Genomic DNA, 18,900 nt, shown 5'->3' on the forward strand with positions numbered 1-18,900 from the left:
GTCTTTTTATTTCAAAACTTTATATACATAAGTTGCAAGATTTCGGATATCATTGCTTTTTGCTTTCGCTATTTAATAATTGCAAAAATATAATAGCCCAGATGCCTCCAAAAATAATTTCAGATATATGGTTTCCTTAATTTAAATCAAGAAAAATCTAGATATTCAATAACAAAGTGAAATTCATCTTCTAGCTCATGACAGCTAAGGCATATTCTATCTTCATATGGAATTATATTTTGACAACACACAACTACCAGTCTCGGCAGCTAACCTATGCGATGATAATCTTAAACGTGTTATTGTTCCTTTTTTATGACTGATAAGTAGTTACTGAATCTGTAATCAAATACGTGTTTATAAAATATAGCCCGACTTGATTCATTTATAGATATACATAGTTATCCTAAAATAAGACGTTGTTAAACAATACTAAGAAAAGCATTTCTTAATCCCACACCCCTGCAAAAGCCAAACATGATTACAACATGATTTTGTTAATAAAAGTTTCACCACAGAGACCCAATTTATCCTTCGAGGGTTCTGATCTACATGTTTATCATTTTTCAGACAATAATACACTTGTTTTATATATTTGCAGAATTAGAGTTACAAATTTGCAAACAGAATTTTATGATATTATAATATTTCTGAACTGTATCTCCATGTTTCAGCGTCAACAAATCATTTTGTGTTGAATTTTTTACGCCAAGTTATCTTTTACAAAACCTTAACGTGCGCGTTCTACCAGTTAGCCTTTATAAATCCCGTACAGATAATATGTTTAATATTTTATTCTTCTCGAATTATTTCAGCGACAACACTAGCTTTTAGAGAGTTTCTACTTCTTACAATTGAAGATCGTATAGCACGACATAATAGTCATGTTTCTCCTTCCATTTGAGATTTTTCCAGTTTCAAGAATTATGTTTAATCATCCTATCTGTTTCGTTTTTTAGAAATGTCTTAGGACTGTTTGTTTGCGATTTGTAGGCTTCATTACTTCTGACCCCCTTTCAACATTCCATTTTATTTCTCTTTTGTCCATCGTTCTCACAGTGCAGGTTAATTAAAGAAACCCATCTGCGGATGCTCCTAAATTCGCCATTTCATTTTTAAATGTACACTGAGTTTAATAAAGCCGGTGCTAAGGGGGTCGTGGCCGGAAGCTTGCATTTAACACTTATAAGATTTTCTTCTTTATTTCATTTTGTTATGATTGAAAACCATCAACGTTTAATATAGAGAGAATTTTCAATACACTTATAAATGAATTTGACTTAAAAACAGTGTCTTCAAATGTTTATAAACATAAAGTTGTTATGGCGACAAGGAGATTAGAATTTAGATTCACATATCTTGCCATCAACAAAACACTTCACTAATTTTTTGTTAATGAAAAGTTTATTCCCGATTATGCGCGTAGTCTGGTTGTGTTTTTCTGCCTCGTCTATCAATGGTTTGAAGGCTTTACGTGCGTCACGATATTCTTGGGGCGATTGAATTCCCACTCCGTGTCCATTGTTTTTTAATGATTGTTTAATGTCAGTTTGTAAGGACTTAAGGCGTACCATTTCTCGTGAGTTATAGTCGTGAAATTTCACCACTATGGGACGAACTTTCCCACCACTTTTTGGACCTAGTCGATGAGCACGATCGAATGTGATGCTTTTGGCATTGTCTATTTTCAATTCAGATTCTAATAGATTCTTTACAAGCTCGGAGCAGTTTTCATTTATGCCGTGTATGCTTTCTGGAATTCCATAGAATAGGAGATTTTCTCTCATAGATCGTGCCTTCAAATCAAGTATGTCCTCTTTGAATTTGTTTGCCTCTTGTTGATGTGTTTTAATGCTGGATTCGGCTTCTTTGTACATTTCATTGAGCTCATGCATTTGTTGTTTTATTGTGACATATTCTGTTTTTCGTTCGTCATTCTCATCACTTATAAATTGACAGGACCTTTCTACATCGCTAACTTTGCCTTCTGCTGTTGATAGCCTTTTATCGAATTCTGATAAAGTTACATTTATATTTCCTAATGTATGCTCCATTTGTCCTATTCGGTGCTCTATTTTGTCTATTTTCGGGATAAGTGCCTTTATAGATTTTACATCTTTAATTAAGTCTGACGCCCATGGCGGCGGGGTATTATCGTCATCAGTATGTACGTGTGCGTTTGAAGTCGCTTTTTCGTGCGCCATGTTTGGTGTCGGATACTGTGTTACTGGTGAGCCTGGTGTCCCGGGTGGAGGAATCATATATTGGTATAGTGGCTGACCTTGCGGTGAAAGGAATTGTAAGTGTGGTGGTATGTAGGATCCACTAGTTCCAGACATATTTGGCGATACGTTGGGTTGTATCATCGATGGTGGGGTAGAGTCAGCCATTTTGTGTACTTTATCTGGTTGTTCACTATTGGCTCCCGGGGATGATTCCTCTTTTGTACGTTTTTTGCTTTTAGTCATGACGATTAATCTTTCAATTGTATAATTTAGCGTTGCAAGTCATTATATCCATCATAACAGTAACAACTAAATTATCGCTCACAGCAATATATTAGGGCATAATAGAATATCAGTTAAATAGGATTAGGTCACTTACAATTATATCCTTTTGTATCCTATAAGTTCATAGAGATGTGTTCACTAAAGGTAAATGTAAAGATAAAATCCACGAAATCACATTGCATTTTATCAAAATATCCAGAAAATGGTCATCAAAAGCACTTTTTAGTGAAATATTCCAAACACAAAACATATATTCTTGTAAATAAATCCAAGAGCTTTCACTTGATATAAAACTTGTCAAGTTTTGTTGATATTTATTACAGATTTACAAATAAATATGCGAGAGAAAAATAACACGTCTAACCATATCTTCGAGCTGGGTTAACAGATTAAGTGCTTTTGTCAAAAGCCTTGTCAAAAGGTTAAAAAAGCTGCCTGGTTTAATGTGAATTGCAGAAATGCTAAAGCAGATTTTCTGAATAAAAAAGAGCCTTTAATGTAAATAAGTTTAATGATAATAAGTTGTTATTCTTGTCAAGTAGACGGGAATATATAAAGGTTAAGAGACGAGCTAAAGCGATATTTTACTCTAAAGAAAAAATTAATATGTCACAAATGTCAAAAACCTCATTGCGTAAGTTTTGGAAATACATAAATAAATTCAAACGTAGCCCGTCTGATAGAAACAACTTAGATTCAGATACTTTTGTTAACCATTTTTCAAATATTTCTAATTTGCAGCACAGTAATTTTAATGCAGACGATTTTATTCAGTCACGTGATGCACCGTTATATATTGAACAGTTAGATTGTCCGATCAGTGTGGAGGAAGTGTCGAAAACTATATCTTCGTTGAATAGAAATAAGAGTGCTGATTATTTAAATATTGTTGCTGACTTTTTCATTGATGCTAATATATTTATAAGCCCATATTTGTGTACTATTTTCAATAAAATCTTTGAGACTGGCATTTACCCAGAAGCATGGTGTAAAGGGGTAATTGTACCTATTTATAAGAAAGGTGATCCCGAAAATCCTTCAAATTACCGTGGCATCACGTTAGTAAATTGTATGGCAAAAATATTTTCCTTAGTACTACGTAATAGGTTAAATAAATGGTGTGAATCAGAACAAATTTTTAACGATGTACAGTTGGGTTTTAGAGATTCTAGATCTACAGCTGACGCTATTTTTATTCTACATTCCCTTATCCAGAAGATACTTGACAAAAAATCAAAACTATATTGTATTTTCATAGATTATGAAAAAGCGTTTGATACTGTAATAAAAGATGCATTGTGGATTAAATTGATTGAAAATGGCGTTAGCTGTAAAATGGTTACTATGTTAAAATCCATTTACTCTTCTGTATTATCTTGTGTCAAAATTGATTCTAAATCAAATTTTTCTGATTTTTTTTAGGTAACTCTAGGCTTAAAACAAGGCGAGCCATTATCTCCCTTGCTGTTTATTTTATTCCTTAATGATATTGATCAGTGTATAGATCTTAATAAAATGTCTAACAACGACCTAAACCTTTTATCTAAATATTTGTTACTTTTTGCGGATGATATTGTGTTGTTTACAACTGACCCTGCAAGCTTGCAGGCACAAGTTGATAATGTTTTTGAATATTCAAGTAAATGGGGTTTGAAGATAAATGTTAATAAAACTAAAATATGTGTATTTGAAAAACGTAAGTCAGTCCATAATTTTAATTTATTTATAAATGGTCAATTGGTTGAAAAAGTAGATAGTTTTACATATTTAGGAGTGAAATTTTCTTACACAGGTAGTTTTGTTGAAGCTGTGAAAGCACTATCAGATCAAGGTCTAAGAGCTTACCACAATCTTCTCGCACTCTTTGATAGAGTTAAATTCGATGTTAAAACAAAATTATACTTATTTGAAAGAATGGTAGCTCCAATTTTATTATACGGGTCAGAGGTTTGGGGTATATATAAGCTGAAAGATATTGATAAACTACAGATAAGATTTTATAAATATGTTTTAGGTGTCAAAAGACAGACCCCAAATTGTGCTATCTATGGGGAACTAGGTAAATTTCCTTTGTCTGTTCTATGTAAGGAAAGAGCTTTACAATTTTGGAATAAAATCGTTAAGCGCCAGCAGGCGCCTATATACCATATTTATTTAGACCAATGTATTAATGGGAATGATAAATGCTGGGCTAAACGCGTTCACTCTGTTATTACTGATATGGGCTTCCCGTACATTATTTATGACTATGCAGTTAATGTCAATTATAATATGTTATTTAAGCAGAGAATAAGAGATCAATTTTTACAACAGTGGCATGACTGTATAGATAGTATGCCAAAGCTGGACTACTATAAGAAATATAAAACACAGTTTTGTTTCGAGGAATATCTTAATTTTGTAAAAAATGACAATTTACGTAAACAATTATCATGTTTTAGATTATGTTCTCATTCCTTAGAAATAGAAACAGGTAGATATATGAGAACAGATAGAAATAACAGATTGTGTAAATTATGCCCGTATAAAAATGTTGAATCAGAATACCACTTCTTATTATGTTGTCCCTTATATTCAGAACTGAGAAAATCTTTTATAAAACATGTATCTTTTCCAACTTTAAATAAGTTCTATTCTATTATGTCATCAGGAAATAAAAGTAGAATATTGCAACTATGTCAATATTTAGATAAAGCATTCGCATTAAGATCTAGTGTTTTAGAAACAATGCAAGAATTGTAAATTTGATATGTTTCTGCATTTTATGTGAACATTGTGTATTTGTATGGAATGTATTGAATGTATGTCATATTTCAAGTGATTTATGTATGTTTTGTATGTATTGCCAAAGGCAAAGTTTTGCCGAAGAATGCAATAAAATTTGAATTGAATTGAATTGTTCAAAGTTACCCCATTTACATGGTTGTTTGTTTCGAAATATTCATGTAGATCATTCAGGAAAAATGAAAATAATAGAGGAGACAAGTTTTCTCCCTGTCTTACACCAATTGAACATGAAAAATAATCTGACTTCTTACCATTTACACATACACATGTCTGATACACTATTCCGAAGTACCAGTAAATGCATATACGCAAATCACGCAATACAAATACAAGTATAGACTGTAATAAACAATCAATCAAACATGAAAGCAAACGACAAACAATTAACTGTACAGTAATGAAATCAGCTGACATACATTGATTAACCTTAACAACCTAAGATTTTACATTATACATGTAAATACGTACATATCTTAAAGCATATCTTATTAACAAAAAATGAATCTTGCAAAGTTGCGATAGGCTATTCAATAATCAATATATACGAAATAAACCTATGCCTAAATTTGATGTCCTTTTAAATATCTTCATAAGATAGATTTACATCACATTTTCAAGATGGATTTTGCACATAATTATGTGAAAATGAAACACGTAAAGAGTGACACTATATATTCTTAGGAATCGAAGAACCTTAATACGAAAAGAGAAATTAACAAGACAATCATCTTAAAGTTACACCTGACATGTCTATGTTCGATAAGTTATGTTAAAGGCAGTGGATATTCTTCATTGAATATAGATGTAGAAGAAGCTTTATTATGCAATACATCATATACTCGTATACATCATCCATGAGCATAACATCAATAAAAACATACGATCTATCAATTCATAATACATGGTGAGATGGCAAATTATTGAATATACATATATGCACAAATATCATTTTCTTTAAATAAATGGGCATACTGATAATACTAGAACATTTCAATATTTTAATCATTTTGGGAGAGATATCATACTTAAAATGTCCAAACGCTATGTACTTATGCAGATGAAAAATTTAAAATTTACAAAATATCTAGTTTTATGTGTCTTTTTATTTCAAAACTTTATATACATAAGTTGCAAGATTTCGGATATCATTGCTTTTTGCTTTCGCTATTTAATAATTGCAAAAATATAATAGCCCAGATGCCTCCAAAAATAATTTCAGATATATGGTTTCCTTAATTTAAATCAAGAAAAATCTAGATATTCAATAACAAAGTGAAATTCATCTTCTAGCTCTTGACAGCTAAGGCATATTCTATCTTCATATGGAATTATATTTTGACAACACACAACTACCAGTCTCGGCAGCTAACCTATGCGATGATAATCTTAAACGTGTTATTGTTCCTTTTTTATGACTGATAAGTAGTTACTGAATCTGTAATCAAATACGTGTTTATAAAATATAGCCCGACTTGATTCATTTATAGATATACATAGTTATCCTAAAATAAGACGTTGTTAAACAATACTAAGAAAAGCATTTCTTAATCCCACACCCCTGCAAAAGCCAAACATGATTACAACATGATTTTGTTAATAAAAGTTTCACCACAGAGACCCAATTTATCCTTCGAGGGTTCTGATCTACATGTTTATCATTTTTCAGACAATAATACACTTGTTTTATATATTTGCAGAATTAGAGTTACAAATTTGCAAACAGAATTTTATGATATTATAATATTTCTGAACTGTATCTCCATGTTTCAGCGTCAACAAATCATTTTGTGTTGAATTTTTTACGCCAAGTTATCTTTTACAAAACCTTAACGTGCGCGTTCTACCAGTTAGCCTTTATAAATCCCGTACAGATAATATGTTTAATATTTTATTCTTCTCGAATTATTTCAGCGACAACACTAGCTTTTAGAGAGTTTCTACTTCTTACAATTGAAGATCGTATAGCACGACATAATAGTCATGTTTCTCCTTCCATTTGAGATTTTTCCAGTTTCAAGAATTATGTTTAATCATCCTATCTGTTTCGTTTTTTAGAAATGTCTTAGGACTGTTTGTTTGCGATTTGTAGGCTTCATTACTTCTGACCCCCTTTCAACATTCCATTTTATTTCTCTTTTGTCCATCGTTCTCACAGTGCAGGTTAATTAAAGAAACCCATCTGCGGATGCTCCTAAATTCGCCATTTCATTTTTAAATGTACACTGAGTTTAATAAAGCCGGTGCTAAGGGGGTCGTGGCCGGAAGCTTGCATTTAACACTTATAAGATTTTCTTCTTTATTTCATTTTGTTATGATTGAAAACCATCAACGTTTAATATAGAGAGAATTTTCAATACACTTATAAATGAATTTGACTTAAAAACAGTGTCTTCAAATGTTTATAAACATAAAGTTGTTATGGCGACAAGGAGATTAGAAAGTTATTGTCCCCTCAATAAGTGATTTTAATCTAATAAAGACAACTTCTATATAAATTTGCCTTTCAATCAATTAAATTCCAAATTGTTATTAAAGAAGTACATACAGTATATCTGGTACATCTGTATACGTATGCAGGAAAATGCACAGTATCTTATACTGCCTTTTGTTAAAGCTTTACTTGCAGTTACGTTGATAGTATGTCCATGCAAGTCCGCCTATATATGAAATGACTTCATGGCCTGTCAATCTCTGGATATAGCAGACTCTTTGATATGGACAAAGCAAACCCATGTAACAATAATCAAATGAATTACACTGTGGATCGGACAGACATAGGTTTTGACAGTCATTTACCGAAATGGATTTGACAATTTTAGAATCGTGATTCTGTGCTATTATGTGTCTGTATATCTGAAAGTTGTCGGCATAGCCATTTTGACAAGAAGCTAATCTTACACATTGATGCGTACTGTAGCTATAGCTTTGATATGGTGGACATAGACGTATACAAGAGGTTGAAATGGGTGATGACCAGACTCCAAACTCACAAAAGCGTACAGGTCTATTATTAGCATATTGTCCATGTATGCATTTGTATGTTACGTTTGAGCCCTGCATTAAATTCAAGTCTTGTAAAATACTCCAGTTTGATTGTGTAAGATATGTTGTTCCCTCTGGTGTTGAAATGTATGCGTTATCAAGTTCAAAGTTTGCCAGCTCATCTGGGACAGAGCAAAGCAGGAAACATTTTGTTTCATTTCGTTAATTCCACTCTCCTGTTTCGTAACAAGAACTTGTTTTAATACCAATCAACGTGTAACCAGTATTACACTCAAAACTTATCCTTGACCCGACATCGTTCATATTTCCAAAAATCCTTCCCTTTTTTAGCCAAGGCTTATCTCTACATTCTTCTACTTGGCAACGAAACGTTGCTCCTTCTTCAACGCATGTCCCATTGTCCTTGCACGGATTATCGCTACAGGGGCTATTTCTTCTTGATTGCCAGCCATTTCTATCAACATAAACCCACCCAGCAGCTTTTGTAAGTTCAACTGAAACATTTTCAGGTATGGAATTCAGTTCACAAAGTTTTTTTCAAGCGGCTATAATTTACAGAAGCACACACATCCTTTGCGTGACAGGTTTGCACGCAAGATTCGAGTGATAAATTTATAATTGTCCTAAAATTATATCCAGTAAGTTTTCTCGATGGCCGTATTTTGCCAACATGAATTGCAAAACTGAATTCAAAAAATAAGCAAAAGGCATAAACTGTTAATCTTAAAGCTCTATTTAGTGTCATCTTTATCTTTTATATGTTTCGAAATTCTCGAAAATGCTCCGTGAAAAAATCTAGTAGTTAAGTGAAACAAAATGATATAGAAAAGACAAATCAATTTGTTCCCCGTTGCTTTGCAAAATGAATAATTTAGCAGCAGTAATGAGAGAAGCCGCCATACACTGTCCCGCCGTTATAAAATCCTTTTTGTATTTAGTTAACCTAATACTGAATTTGACGTACAATACAATTGCATAGCATCAACATTACAAAGGGAAGTAATGCATACAAGCCAATCACCGTTCTAATCTGGATTAATGACCGTGTTTAATGGAAAGTCAGACGGTCATATTAATTTTCTCATAGACTTACATTATGAGAAATAGTCCCTAATCCTACATCAAAATTGAGTTTTCATTTTAAAGCTGTGGTGTTGAGGGGAAAGAAATGCTCGACACATGAAAATGACCTTGTTATATGTTTGGGTAGTCACTAGTCAACTATGTTTTATCCCACCCGCCCTTTGATGCTAGTTTATTTGTATTTTTATTTTATGTTTTATATATGAGCCGCGTCACGACAAAACCAACATAGTGGGTATGGGACCAGCATGGATCCAGACCAGCCTGTGCATCCGCGCAATCTGATCAGGATCCATGCTGTTCGCTTACCAACTCTATTGCAAGTGGAGAAACTGACAGCGAACAGCATGGATCCTGATCAGACTGCTCGGATGCGCAGGCTGGTCTGGATCCATGCTGGTCGCAAACCCACTATGTTGGTTTTGTCGTGACGCGGCTCATATAATGTTTATGCTGCTTATTGTCGTGAATGTTTTGTCTATATCTTGGAATAACAATTTAAACTTTATATTTCTACATTCATATGCTTATATTATGGTTCTGAGTATCTATACTTTGGTACAGATTTGTATACGGCTTGTGTTGTATGGTATAGTTATGGTATATGTAGTGACTTATAGTGCTAATTGATATCTTGATTAATTTACTTGACAATGTGTGATGTATAAATGTCATTAATTCTGTACATTTTAGTTATTTTCTTGACTTTGTCAATAGCGTGTCTGTAAGATCTAATAAATGATGTTATCACTATTGATAGATTGTGTTTCTGGCTATGACATAATCTAAGAACATTTGATGGTCGTTCCTTGAAGCATTGACAAGACCTAAGCTGAAAAAAAGAAAACTTGAGACTTTCACTCTTAGGAAGAGGTAGGAAGACTCTAGATACCCCCTCATCCCCAGACACATACGAATACTGTCATCACAATCATTGCGTACTTCATGTAAGTGAACCATTCTAGAGATCTTTTTCTTACAATTTCTTTAGAATTAAAATTTATATAAAAGTTACATTTGCTGTTAACGTGTTTTTTCTTTCTCAACTTCTGTTTTGTCAAAATCTGTGACTCCTTTTTGAACCCCCCACCTCCAATTCTATTTAGCTGGCATTACTACTTACGCGGACTCATATAAAATGAAGACATCAAAAGTATGCTTTTTAGATATATCACGTGACCTTGACTACGTGTAAGAACAAAATAGTTGAGTCTAACGTCAAGTATAACTTTTCATTAACATATACACACCATGTCGGACAACTCAAATATCAGCATAACATGCATTGAAGGTTAAGAGTAACGACTTTGTACACAGTTTTGACATGTTCTTTAGATCCAGTTATCTAGTATCTCAAACGAAAACCTTTGTATTATTAAATTATACTACTGGTGCATAACAATTAACTAATTTGCATCTTTGCATTGTCGGGTTTTCTAACATCTTCTGAGACTGATTTTATTGCCATTTTGTTTTAAATAACATAAAAATATAGAATATTATTCTGTTTCTTTAAAATACATTTTTTACATTTGATAAGTAAGTCATTAAGATTAACTGCTTTTGACTTTTCAGTAATGTAATGCGAGAACACCCTCGAGAGTAAAATGTGTCGTGATGATCATATTACATGTTAATTATGTTTATATAGCTAACACATATATGAATTTATATTACACGCCTCGAGAGCTTAAGTTACTGCGACTTTATCATGAAGAGAGAAAAAAAAAAGAAAAAAAAAAAAGAATGAAAAATACAGCTTTATATCAACCGCGACACATCCACTCATGTACTATTTGACATCCATGTGTTACCTTCACCTTTCTAGTTGTAGATCTAGCGACATAATTGCGTGTTCTCCTCATATGCCATAAAAATAAAACAAATTATTTGAAAGTACATTTACGATTGACAGATTTGATGACTGGATATTACGATTATTACCATCAATGTACTTTTACGAAACTATGTCTTAAGCTGACCTTGACCTTTAAGCTACAAACTTGTTCTCATTCATCACAAATTGTTTAGAAATACCATGTATTTAAGACAAATAATGACAAAATTGGTCACTGAATGACAAAGGTAATTATGAACTGTGTACGACTATCATTTCAACGTCATGTTATGGCTTTTAACGTATAAGTATGAACCTGGCCTTTTGGATACTGAACTAAATTTTGCTCATATCAATAAGCAGCATATCTATGCATATTTATTTCATAGTCCAGGCATGGATAACAAACTATGCACTATATATAATGACGTCTTTTTTCAAACTTGTGACTAAACTCCTATGCGCTACACGTCATCACCATGTTTAACATATTCATGGGAAGTTACTTTAAAATTCACTCAGGAATGGCAGAATTGTTGACAACTCACTTAAAAAATCATATCATGACTTTGGACTACAAATGTGACCTTGACCTTTGACCTGATTCCATCGCGCAACGCGTTGTGAGCATGTGCAATACACTTATGGTAAGCTCTTTTAAAATCCATCCAGGAATGAAGAACAGCAGCAAACTTGTATATGAACCGTGTACAAATACGCCCCGTTTTGAAGTATGGGAGCCAACATATTACGAATGGCTCCGCCCATAGCCGACTGGTTTCCATCTTCAAAGCGCAGCATATTCTGCACACGGTAAAGCTGGGGCCACGTTAGAATTTATCGAAAGATTTTGTAAATGGAGTAAAACGGCGGTAACCTTGATGTTTATTTCGGCCGTTGCGTTGTTTATATTACCGTTGAAGTTTAAAAATGACCATCATCGTGAAGAATTATATCTTATGTGTCTATGGACCAAAGGATTATGTGAAAATATTGGAAATGGAAAAAATACATGGTGATGTTGACAGTAGGTGTGCGGATTTTTTTCAGGCGAACAGTTTTATCTTGTGTATTATTATAGACGTTGAAATATGATTTTTTTTTCAAAACGGCTTATTTTAAGTTTTTTATATATATATTATGATCAGTACATGTGCTGGGATTGACAAATATAAATTTTATTTGGATTTTAAAGGCGTTTTAAGCTCCACACCCCAAGTGTCTTTGTTCAGCTAGGGACATGATTCATGCGCGCGACACACCGTCATAATGTTCAACATGTGTATGCTTAACACTTTTTAAATTCATCAAGGAATTACATAATGATTGTTTAGACACAAACATCAGTGCATTTTTATGAAAACGTTATTTTGTCCTTGACCTTTGAGATATGAACTTTGATCTTACACGCGACACATCGTCCCAACGTGATATACATTTTACACAAAGTTATTTTAAAATCCACCCATAAATCACGCAGCTGTAGACTGGACACAAAGTCGAAAGGATGGACAGACGGGCGCTGCAGAATCTACATGCCCTTCCACACTTTGGTGGGGGCATAAAATCTCGAAATCAAGTTTATAGAATCTTGGGAGATTCAACAGAAACATGCTACAGAAAACGTGAAAGACAATATTTCGCATGTTAACAGTGGACAATTTAACTACCGTATGATTTCACAGCTTGTGACGTATACAACGTTAAATAACAATTAATGCCAACTGTATTTAAAGATTTTAAAAAAGAGCTTTAAAAGATTAAAAAAAACTATAAATACACTCTCCTATTTACTTAGACGATTGTTATTTTTTCATATATGTTGTTATTGTTTATTTGGGTCAGATATAACTATGTACCACTTTAATAATCAATCACACATAAAGTTTGCTACGTTGTTCCTCACATACAAATAAACAACACTAATTTATTCACTGTTGACATTATCTTAACGAATGTAGATTGACGTTCATTGTCTAAAATTATGTTAATGGGCAAAATGGTACGTTAACTATGAAGTTTACTTGAAAATGAAGGATGTATTAATACGCGTTAAAATAAACGTAAACAATAGTAGTTCAGTAAGTTGACGGCATTTCAATCTTAATTAATTCAGATATATCATATTGTTTGGGAAAACTAGCCCGAGACATTTGAATATCCAATGACCTTTAGTCGGTTTTTGTAACTCAAACGGGTTTTAAAGTTTGGCACACCGGTATATTTATCAACATAGCACTTGCATTGCTGGCCTTACAGTCAATATTATGTTAAATAAAAAAAGGAAATCTCTTAAAAGGCCGCCTTCGGGGCACGCCGTCTACCATGACTTATCGGGTTACCTATATTTCTATATAGAATTGAAATACATGCACACTCTTCATGTAATAACCTCAAAACCAGTATGTAAGCTCCTAATGGGTAATCGATATTCGGAATAAGAAACATCAGCTCCGTTGTTCCGAAAGGAGTCTATTTCACGATTTTTTAAAAAAAATATCTGACTGTTCGGAGATTTCAAGGATTTTTGAAAATGCTAAAAAATTGTGAATATCTAAAATGGCCGTTTCCAGCTTACATTGTGGAACTATCAAATTCGGTGATACCAAGATTCAATGTTACAATTTGTGGCTTGCGAGACTGTTGAGGTTGTCCTGACTATAATTATACTGGTTGCAAAGTTCAAATAGGGTTATGTTTTGAATGCAGTTAAAGGGGCGTATAAAAGATAAAGCTGAAAAAGTTTAACGTTTCGTCCACAAGTTTTGTGAAACTGATGAAAGCGCCAAGATGGTTCATTCCGGTAATGAGGGAAAATATTCCAAATATACCGGTACATAACGGCGGATCTAAACGCGATTAATGACTTGACAAAATAACTCGTTTCAAAAAATAACCTTCAACATCATTACATGAGTATCAATTACTGAAAAATATATATCCAGGTACACTGTACAGGAATCAGAGTCTTTCCGAAAAAGGTGCGCGCATGTGTGTGTGTTTTTGTTTTGGGGGTGGGTATGATAATGTACTGCTTCTTTATCAAAATTCATATACATGTACTTTGTTATCTGATTGATGATATATAACTCTAAAATGTATTTTTTCTATAGTTTGTTTTTACGAGTTATTATGTTGAACTAGCCGGAGAACAAAATTAATGGCGTGTAACGATGTATCTCCAACATTAAATTGTAACAGTCCATCATGTGTTGACTATCTCATTTTTGTTGGGTTTTTATCTTATAGCAACATTGTTATGGTTTTATAGAAACTTGTCATGGAAAAAATCAAACATCGAGCTCACATCCCCACATTAAACTGCGGCAAGTACGGACTCCTTTACAGAACCAACGTTTTCTCGGTAACTAGTCGGACATGTTCCCAACAGAATTTAACGTCCTTGGAAATTCGAACCAACCCATATATCTGAGAGTGGAAAGTCAATCACTGACTTATATAAAAATCCCTATTCTTATTTTTGAACGCTGACCAAATTGGACTTAACGGCTGAGATATACCGGCTGTAGCTGTTATGCAAATTGCAGATTGCATGTAAGTATATATACATATACAATGTAAAATTTCCCAACCTTATTATTAGTGTAATATATATTGAAAGAAAGTCGAATGTAATAACTTTATTAACAATTAACATTATGTAAATATACATTATGAAAATACAAGTATTATTTATAATAAATTATCTCAGAAATAAACATTATCGCATATAGAAAGTTTTGATATCCATTGGTTGTAATAAAACCAAATCAGTCTCCTTTAAAACTTCTTTTGGCGTCAAGTGTGAAAGAGACATTTCAGTTACTAAATCAAATTTGGCTTTAAGTATATATCCGGGATGTAGATTCACTGGATCACGTAATTCACAAAAGTTATCTGCTGTGTTTCCCTTGCAACTAATAGCACGTCGAAAAAGTGTTAATGACGTCCCATCAGGATTCGACGAACTGTCCAATAGATTTTTGACGTTTGCAATAATTACATCACAAGGTAATTTATGGTTTAAAAAGCTTTGGCTTTGATTTGGAATAACTAGTTCATCTATTGAGTAAAAACTATATATTGGATGCTGAATTAGATCACTAAGATATACAGTGTTAATGGAAGGAAGTGCCGTTTCGGTCGTACTTAACTTTTCAAATTCCGTTGACGATTCAAATTCTATATATAAAACAGTTTCTGTCGGTTTGTTATCTCGCACGCCCTCTGGAAGATCCATTTCCGGTCTAATAGCAATTCTGTCCAACATAAAGTCAATTTTACCGGAAGCTCGACTAACTACTCCGTGCGGCTGCGCAGAATGAACAATTAGTCTGGTTGAGTCATCTTCTAGCATCGACATAGAGGACATCGGATAAACATTTCCGTCAAAGGGTATAGAGTTTCTAAATTTCCTACCCATCAATTGAAATCCATTGGAATCTACATAGAAAATATTTTCAGAACGAATGGAAGTCTCCACTCTCATTGCTAAGTCACCTACAAAACCGGATGCACGTGACAAGTCGCTCATTACATCTACCCTCAATGATTTGCCTGATATGCTGTCTATTAAAGGAAGACTAACTTTAAATGAAAAATACTGATTCTGAGATTCTATACCACAAAATGTTTCCCCTTTGACAAACTTCACCTTTGAAGATCCAACCAACGCTGTCGATTCCATACCATTTGACATCATTGTGTAAGCCCCGCCTTGTCCGCGGTAATACTTCCAATCTAATTTAACTTCAGCACAAAAGTTTTTGTTTTTATAGCAAACGATTTCAGGCGAACCTGTAGCTTTGTTAAACGTTACATTCATTATATTGTTTTCACAAAAGTACACTTTTCCAAATATCTCCGACTTTTTACTTTGAATCGAATATTTCACGTCGAATTTGGTATTACTGATGTTGTCACGCCGTTTTAAAGTGTAAACTAAAACACTAGCAGGTGGAAAATCCACTTCAAATTTTATCTCATTACTTTCCCCTGTCGATGGAATCATGTCAAACCTAACTTCATTTCCTTTCGGATCTAAAACAAACATATCCTTTGCTTTGACAAATAAAGATACAATTTCTCGTCTTCCTTGCGTTAATGAATTTACTAAAACGATTTTTGTTCCTGTTGTAGTTATAGGAATAGAAACCTTTTTGGTAAGTCCATTATAATCTGTCCTCTTCAAGGTTGGAAGAAGCTTTTCTGTGTTCCAATCAATATCCGGATTTAATAAGAACATTGAGATCATAGAAAGTACCCTCTGCACTGAAGTATAAGCGGAAGTTAACAGACGTTCATAATCTATGACGACATGAGCTTGTGACGTACCCGTTATCGCGTCATGGTGTTGAAAGATACCCAGATTCTTTCTTGCAGATTCAAGGAGAGACAAAATTGTCTTTTCCATTTCAAGAGATTTAAAATGAGGATCTCTCCGCGCTAGCGCTGTGAAAAATTCTGCAGCACGTAACCCTTCAAGTACTTCCCTCCCTAGTCTTTTATCAAATTGTCTTGTGGTAAAGTAACCAGTCCAGTATTCGGTGCTTTCGGTATAGGTGTAAAAATCTCCACTAACAACCGGGTATGACAGGTCGTACATTTGGTCTTGTTTCTCAATTTCTTCGAAGAAATCCTTAAGTGTACCAAACCGCATATTAACATTGAAAATTTTCTTATTTTCATTTACGTAATTCATAAATACTTTAAGATTTTTGTATTGTTTATCCCATTCGAATGGCGTTGCATACCGGAAGTCGCCGCCATGAGGCAGCATCATCACATTGTACTTGTAGTTTGCAGCTTTTAGACGGAACTGTTCCACAAGTTTTACTGTAAAGTCGTGAAAATTCTGTGCCATTAATTGCGATGCGTGATCAGCTCGGAATGGTTTATTTGCGGCTGACGATCCAGGTACCGGAAGGTCTGGCATATATAGAAAGTCTAAACCGCGACACACAGATCGATCTGGGCCACAGCTGTCCGATATACTCATCCATTCGTATGTATCAATCTGAAGAAAACATAAATGTTATTATTGTTAAGGTCATTCCAGTAGAACATACGCAAAATGAATTCATGTAGCAAATGGTATGCTTAAAATGCAGCAAACTTAATTTTATAACCATGTTTGCCGCGGAATTCTAATATACAAGGGGCAGGACGTGAAGTGGTTGCACACTTGGTTCAAGCGAGCGAATTGGTTGCAAACTTGACAAAATGGCGAAAACGGCGTGATTTTTTTTAAACGGGTGAACTGATTTTTGCCAGGCAAGTGGGTTTCTTTGTTATTTTGAAGTTCATTAGTATGCCTATTCCACAATGCAATATATATGCCACACTCGGTTAAAGGTTTCAGCATCCTAGATTCTGTTTTGACGAAGTTATTGAAGATATAAACTGATCATGTAGATATTTTGAAATTTGACATGTGACTGTTCTGGCCGGTTTTTCTCCTAATTTATTCGATTTTGTAAGTTTTGAACTGCATTTAACAATAACAAAATATGTTTCTGTCAATGCTGTACAAACGGTTTAGTTCGCAAGTCCGAAGATAACGTTCAATACACAAAAATATCTTGTTCAAGCACATTTTGGTTGCAGACTTATACTTCACGCATTCTTGGTTGCAAACTTTTGTGTCAATAATGTGGCATGCATATTTTTAGCGAGGAGTAACTTATCTTTTTTTTTTAATAATTAGCAATATTAAGGCAATTATACCCGTTCAACTAATAAGAAATATATATACAAATTGTGCATGCGTGCAGATATATAACACAGGGTCTTACATATAGATATATAACACAATATGCTAATTTGAAGTTCAGTTGTGTTTATCTTCATCATTTTTTCTCCTCGATATACTCCTTTTCTTTTTACAAAGTCTTAGGACTTTTTTTATATCTTGGCATGACTAACTGTAAAGGAAAAGAAGAAAAAAATAGCAACAAACAGCTTTCATTATTGTTCTTTTTTGAGATTTGAAATAAATTTGATTATATAGTAGATAAAAACTATATTAACATTGACACAAGGGCATTATTCACATGTTTCTTTAAATTGTTCCTTATAATTGACCAATCGAAACATTGTCCAAATTCCCTAACTCGAACAATGACTTTAAGTAGTTTTGTCACATATCAGTCAATGTAAATTACCAATCGTATATCAGTTATATTTATATTATGATCTAATAATCAAAATCATCTTTAGAATACCAATTGACACATGATGTACATCAAATCCGAAATATTGTAAACAAGCATGTACGTCATTTTAACTTTTGGTTTGTAAAAATATTTTAAGTACATTTACAACTTTATGTCTAAAGCAACTGCTGAATATTACATACGAAACAAATTAACATTTCTTGTGGTTTTGATAAACTTTGGAAATTTTGCCGAATAACATCGTATGTGTGCACATGTCCTAATGTATATGATGAAAATAATTCACTTAAATACAACAGTACTCTCACATACGTTTGTTTTGTATGTAGTTTTCATTTGCATTTTACATATGATGACATATTTTAGAATTGAAGTATCAATAAATATTTTTCATCAATAAATATTTTTCTATATGCTATTATTTTGTTTGCCGGCTTTTACTGATGATTATAGTATTGAACAGAGAACCATGTAATTTGAAACATAAAGTGCATAATTGTTGTAA

At 33.3% G+C, this 18,900-nt stretch overlaps 1 protein-coding gene across 5 annotated transcripts in view; it reads right to left on the reverse strand.

Moving 5' to 3' along the window:
* Positions 1-14,846: 14,846 nt before the first annotated feature.
* Positions 14,847-18,900, reverse strand: part of LOC132728908 (alpha-mannosidase 2-like) — a 40,709-nt gene continuing 36,655 nt past the window's right edge. For all 5 annotated transcript variants that reach the window (XM_060714639.1, XM_060714650.1, XM_060714633.1 and 2 more), the window contains exon 3: positions 14,847-17,236. In XM_060714639.1, the coding sequence (XP_060570622.1) occupies positions 14,942-17,236 (2,295 nt within the window). In that variant the 3' untranslated portion in view covers positions 14,847-14,941. The remainder of the gene's footprint in view (positions 17,237-18,900) is intronic.

The sequence above is a fragment of the Ruditapes philippinarum genome, unplaced genomic scaffold (assembly GCF_026571515.1).
Source record: "Ruditapes philippinarum isolate M1 unplaced genomic scaffold, ASM2657151v2 ctg989_1_1_1_1, whole genome shotgun sequence".
Taxonomy (NCBI): domain Eukaryota; kingdom Metazoa; phylum Mollusca; class Bivalvia; order Venerida; family Veneridae; genus Ruditapes; species Ruditapes philippinarum.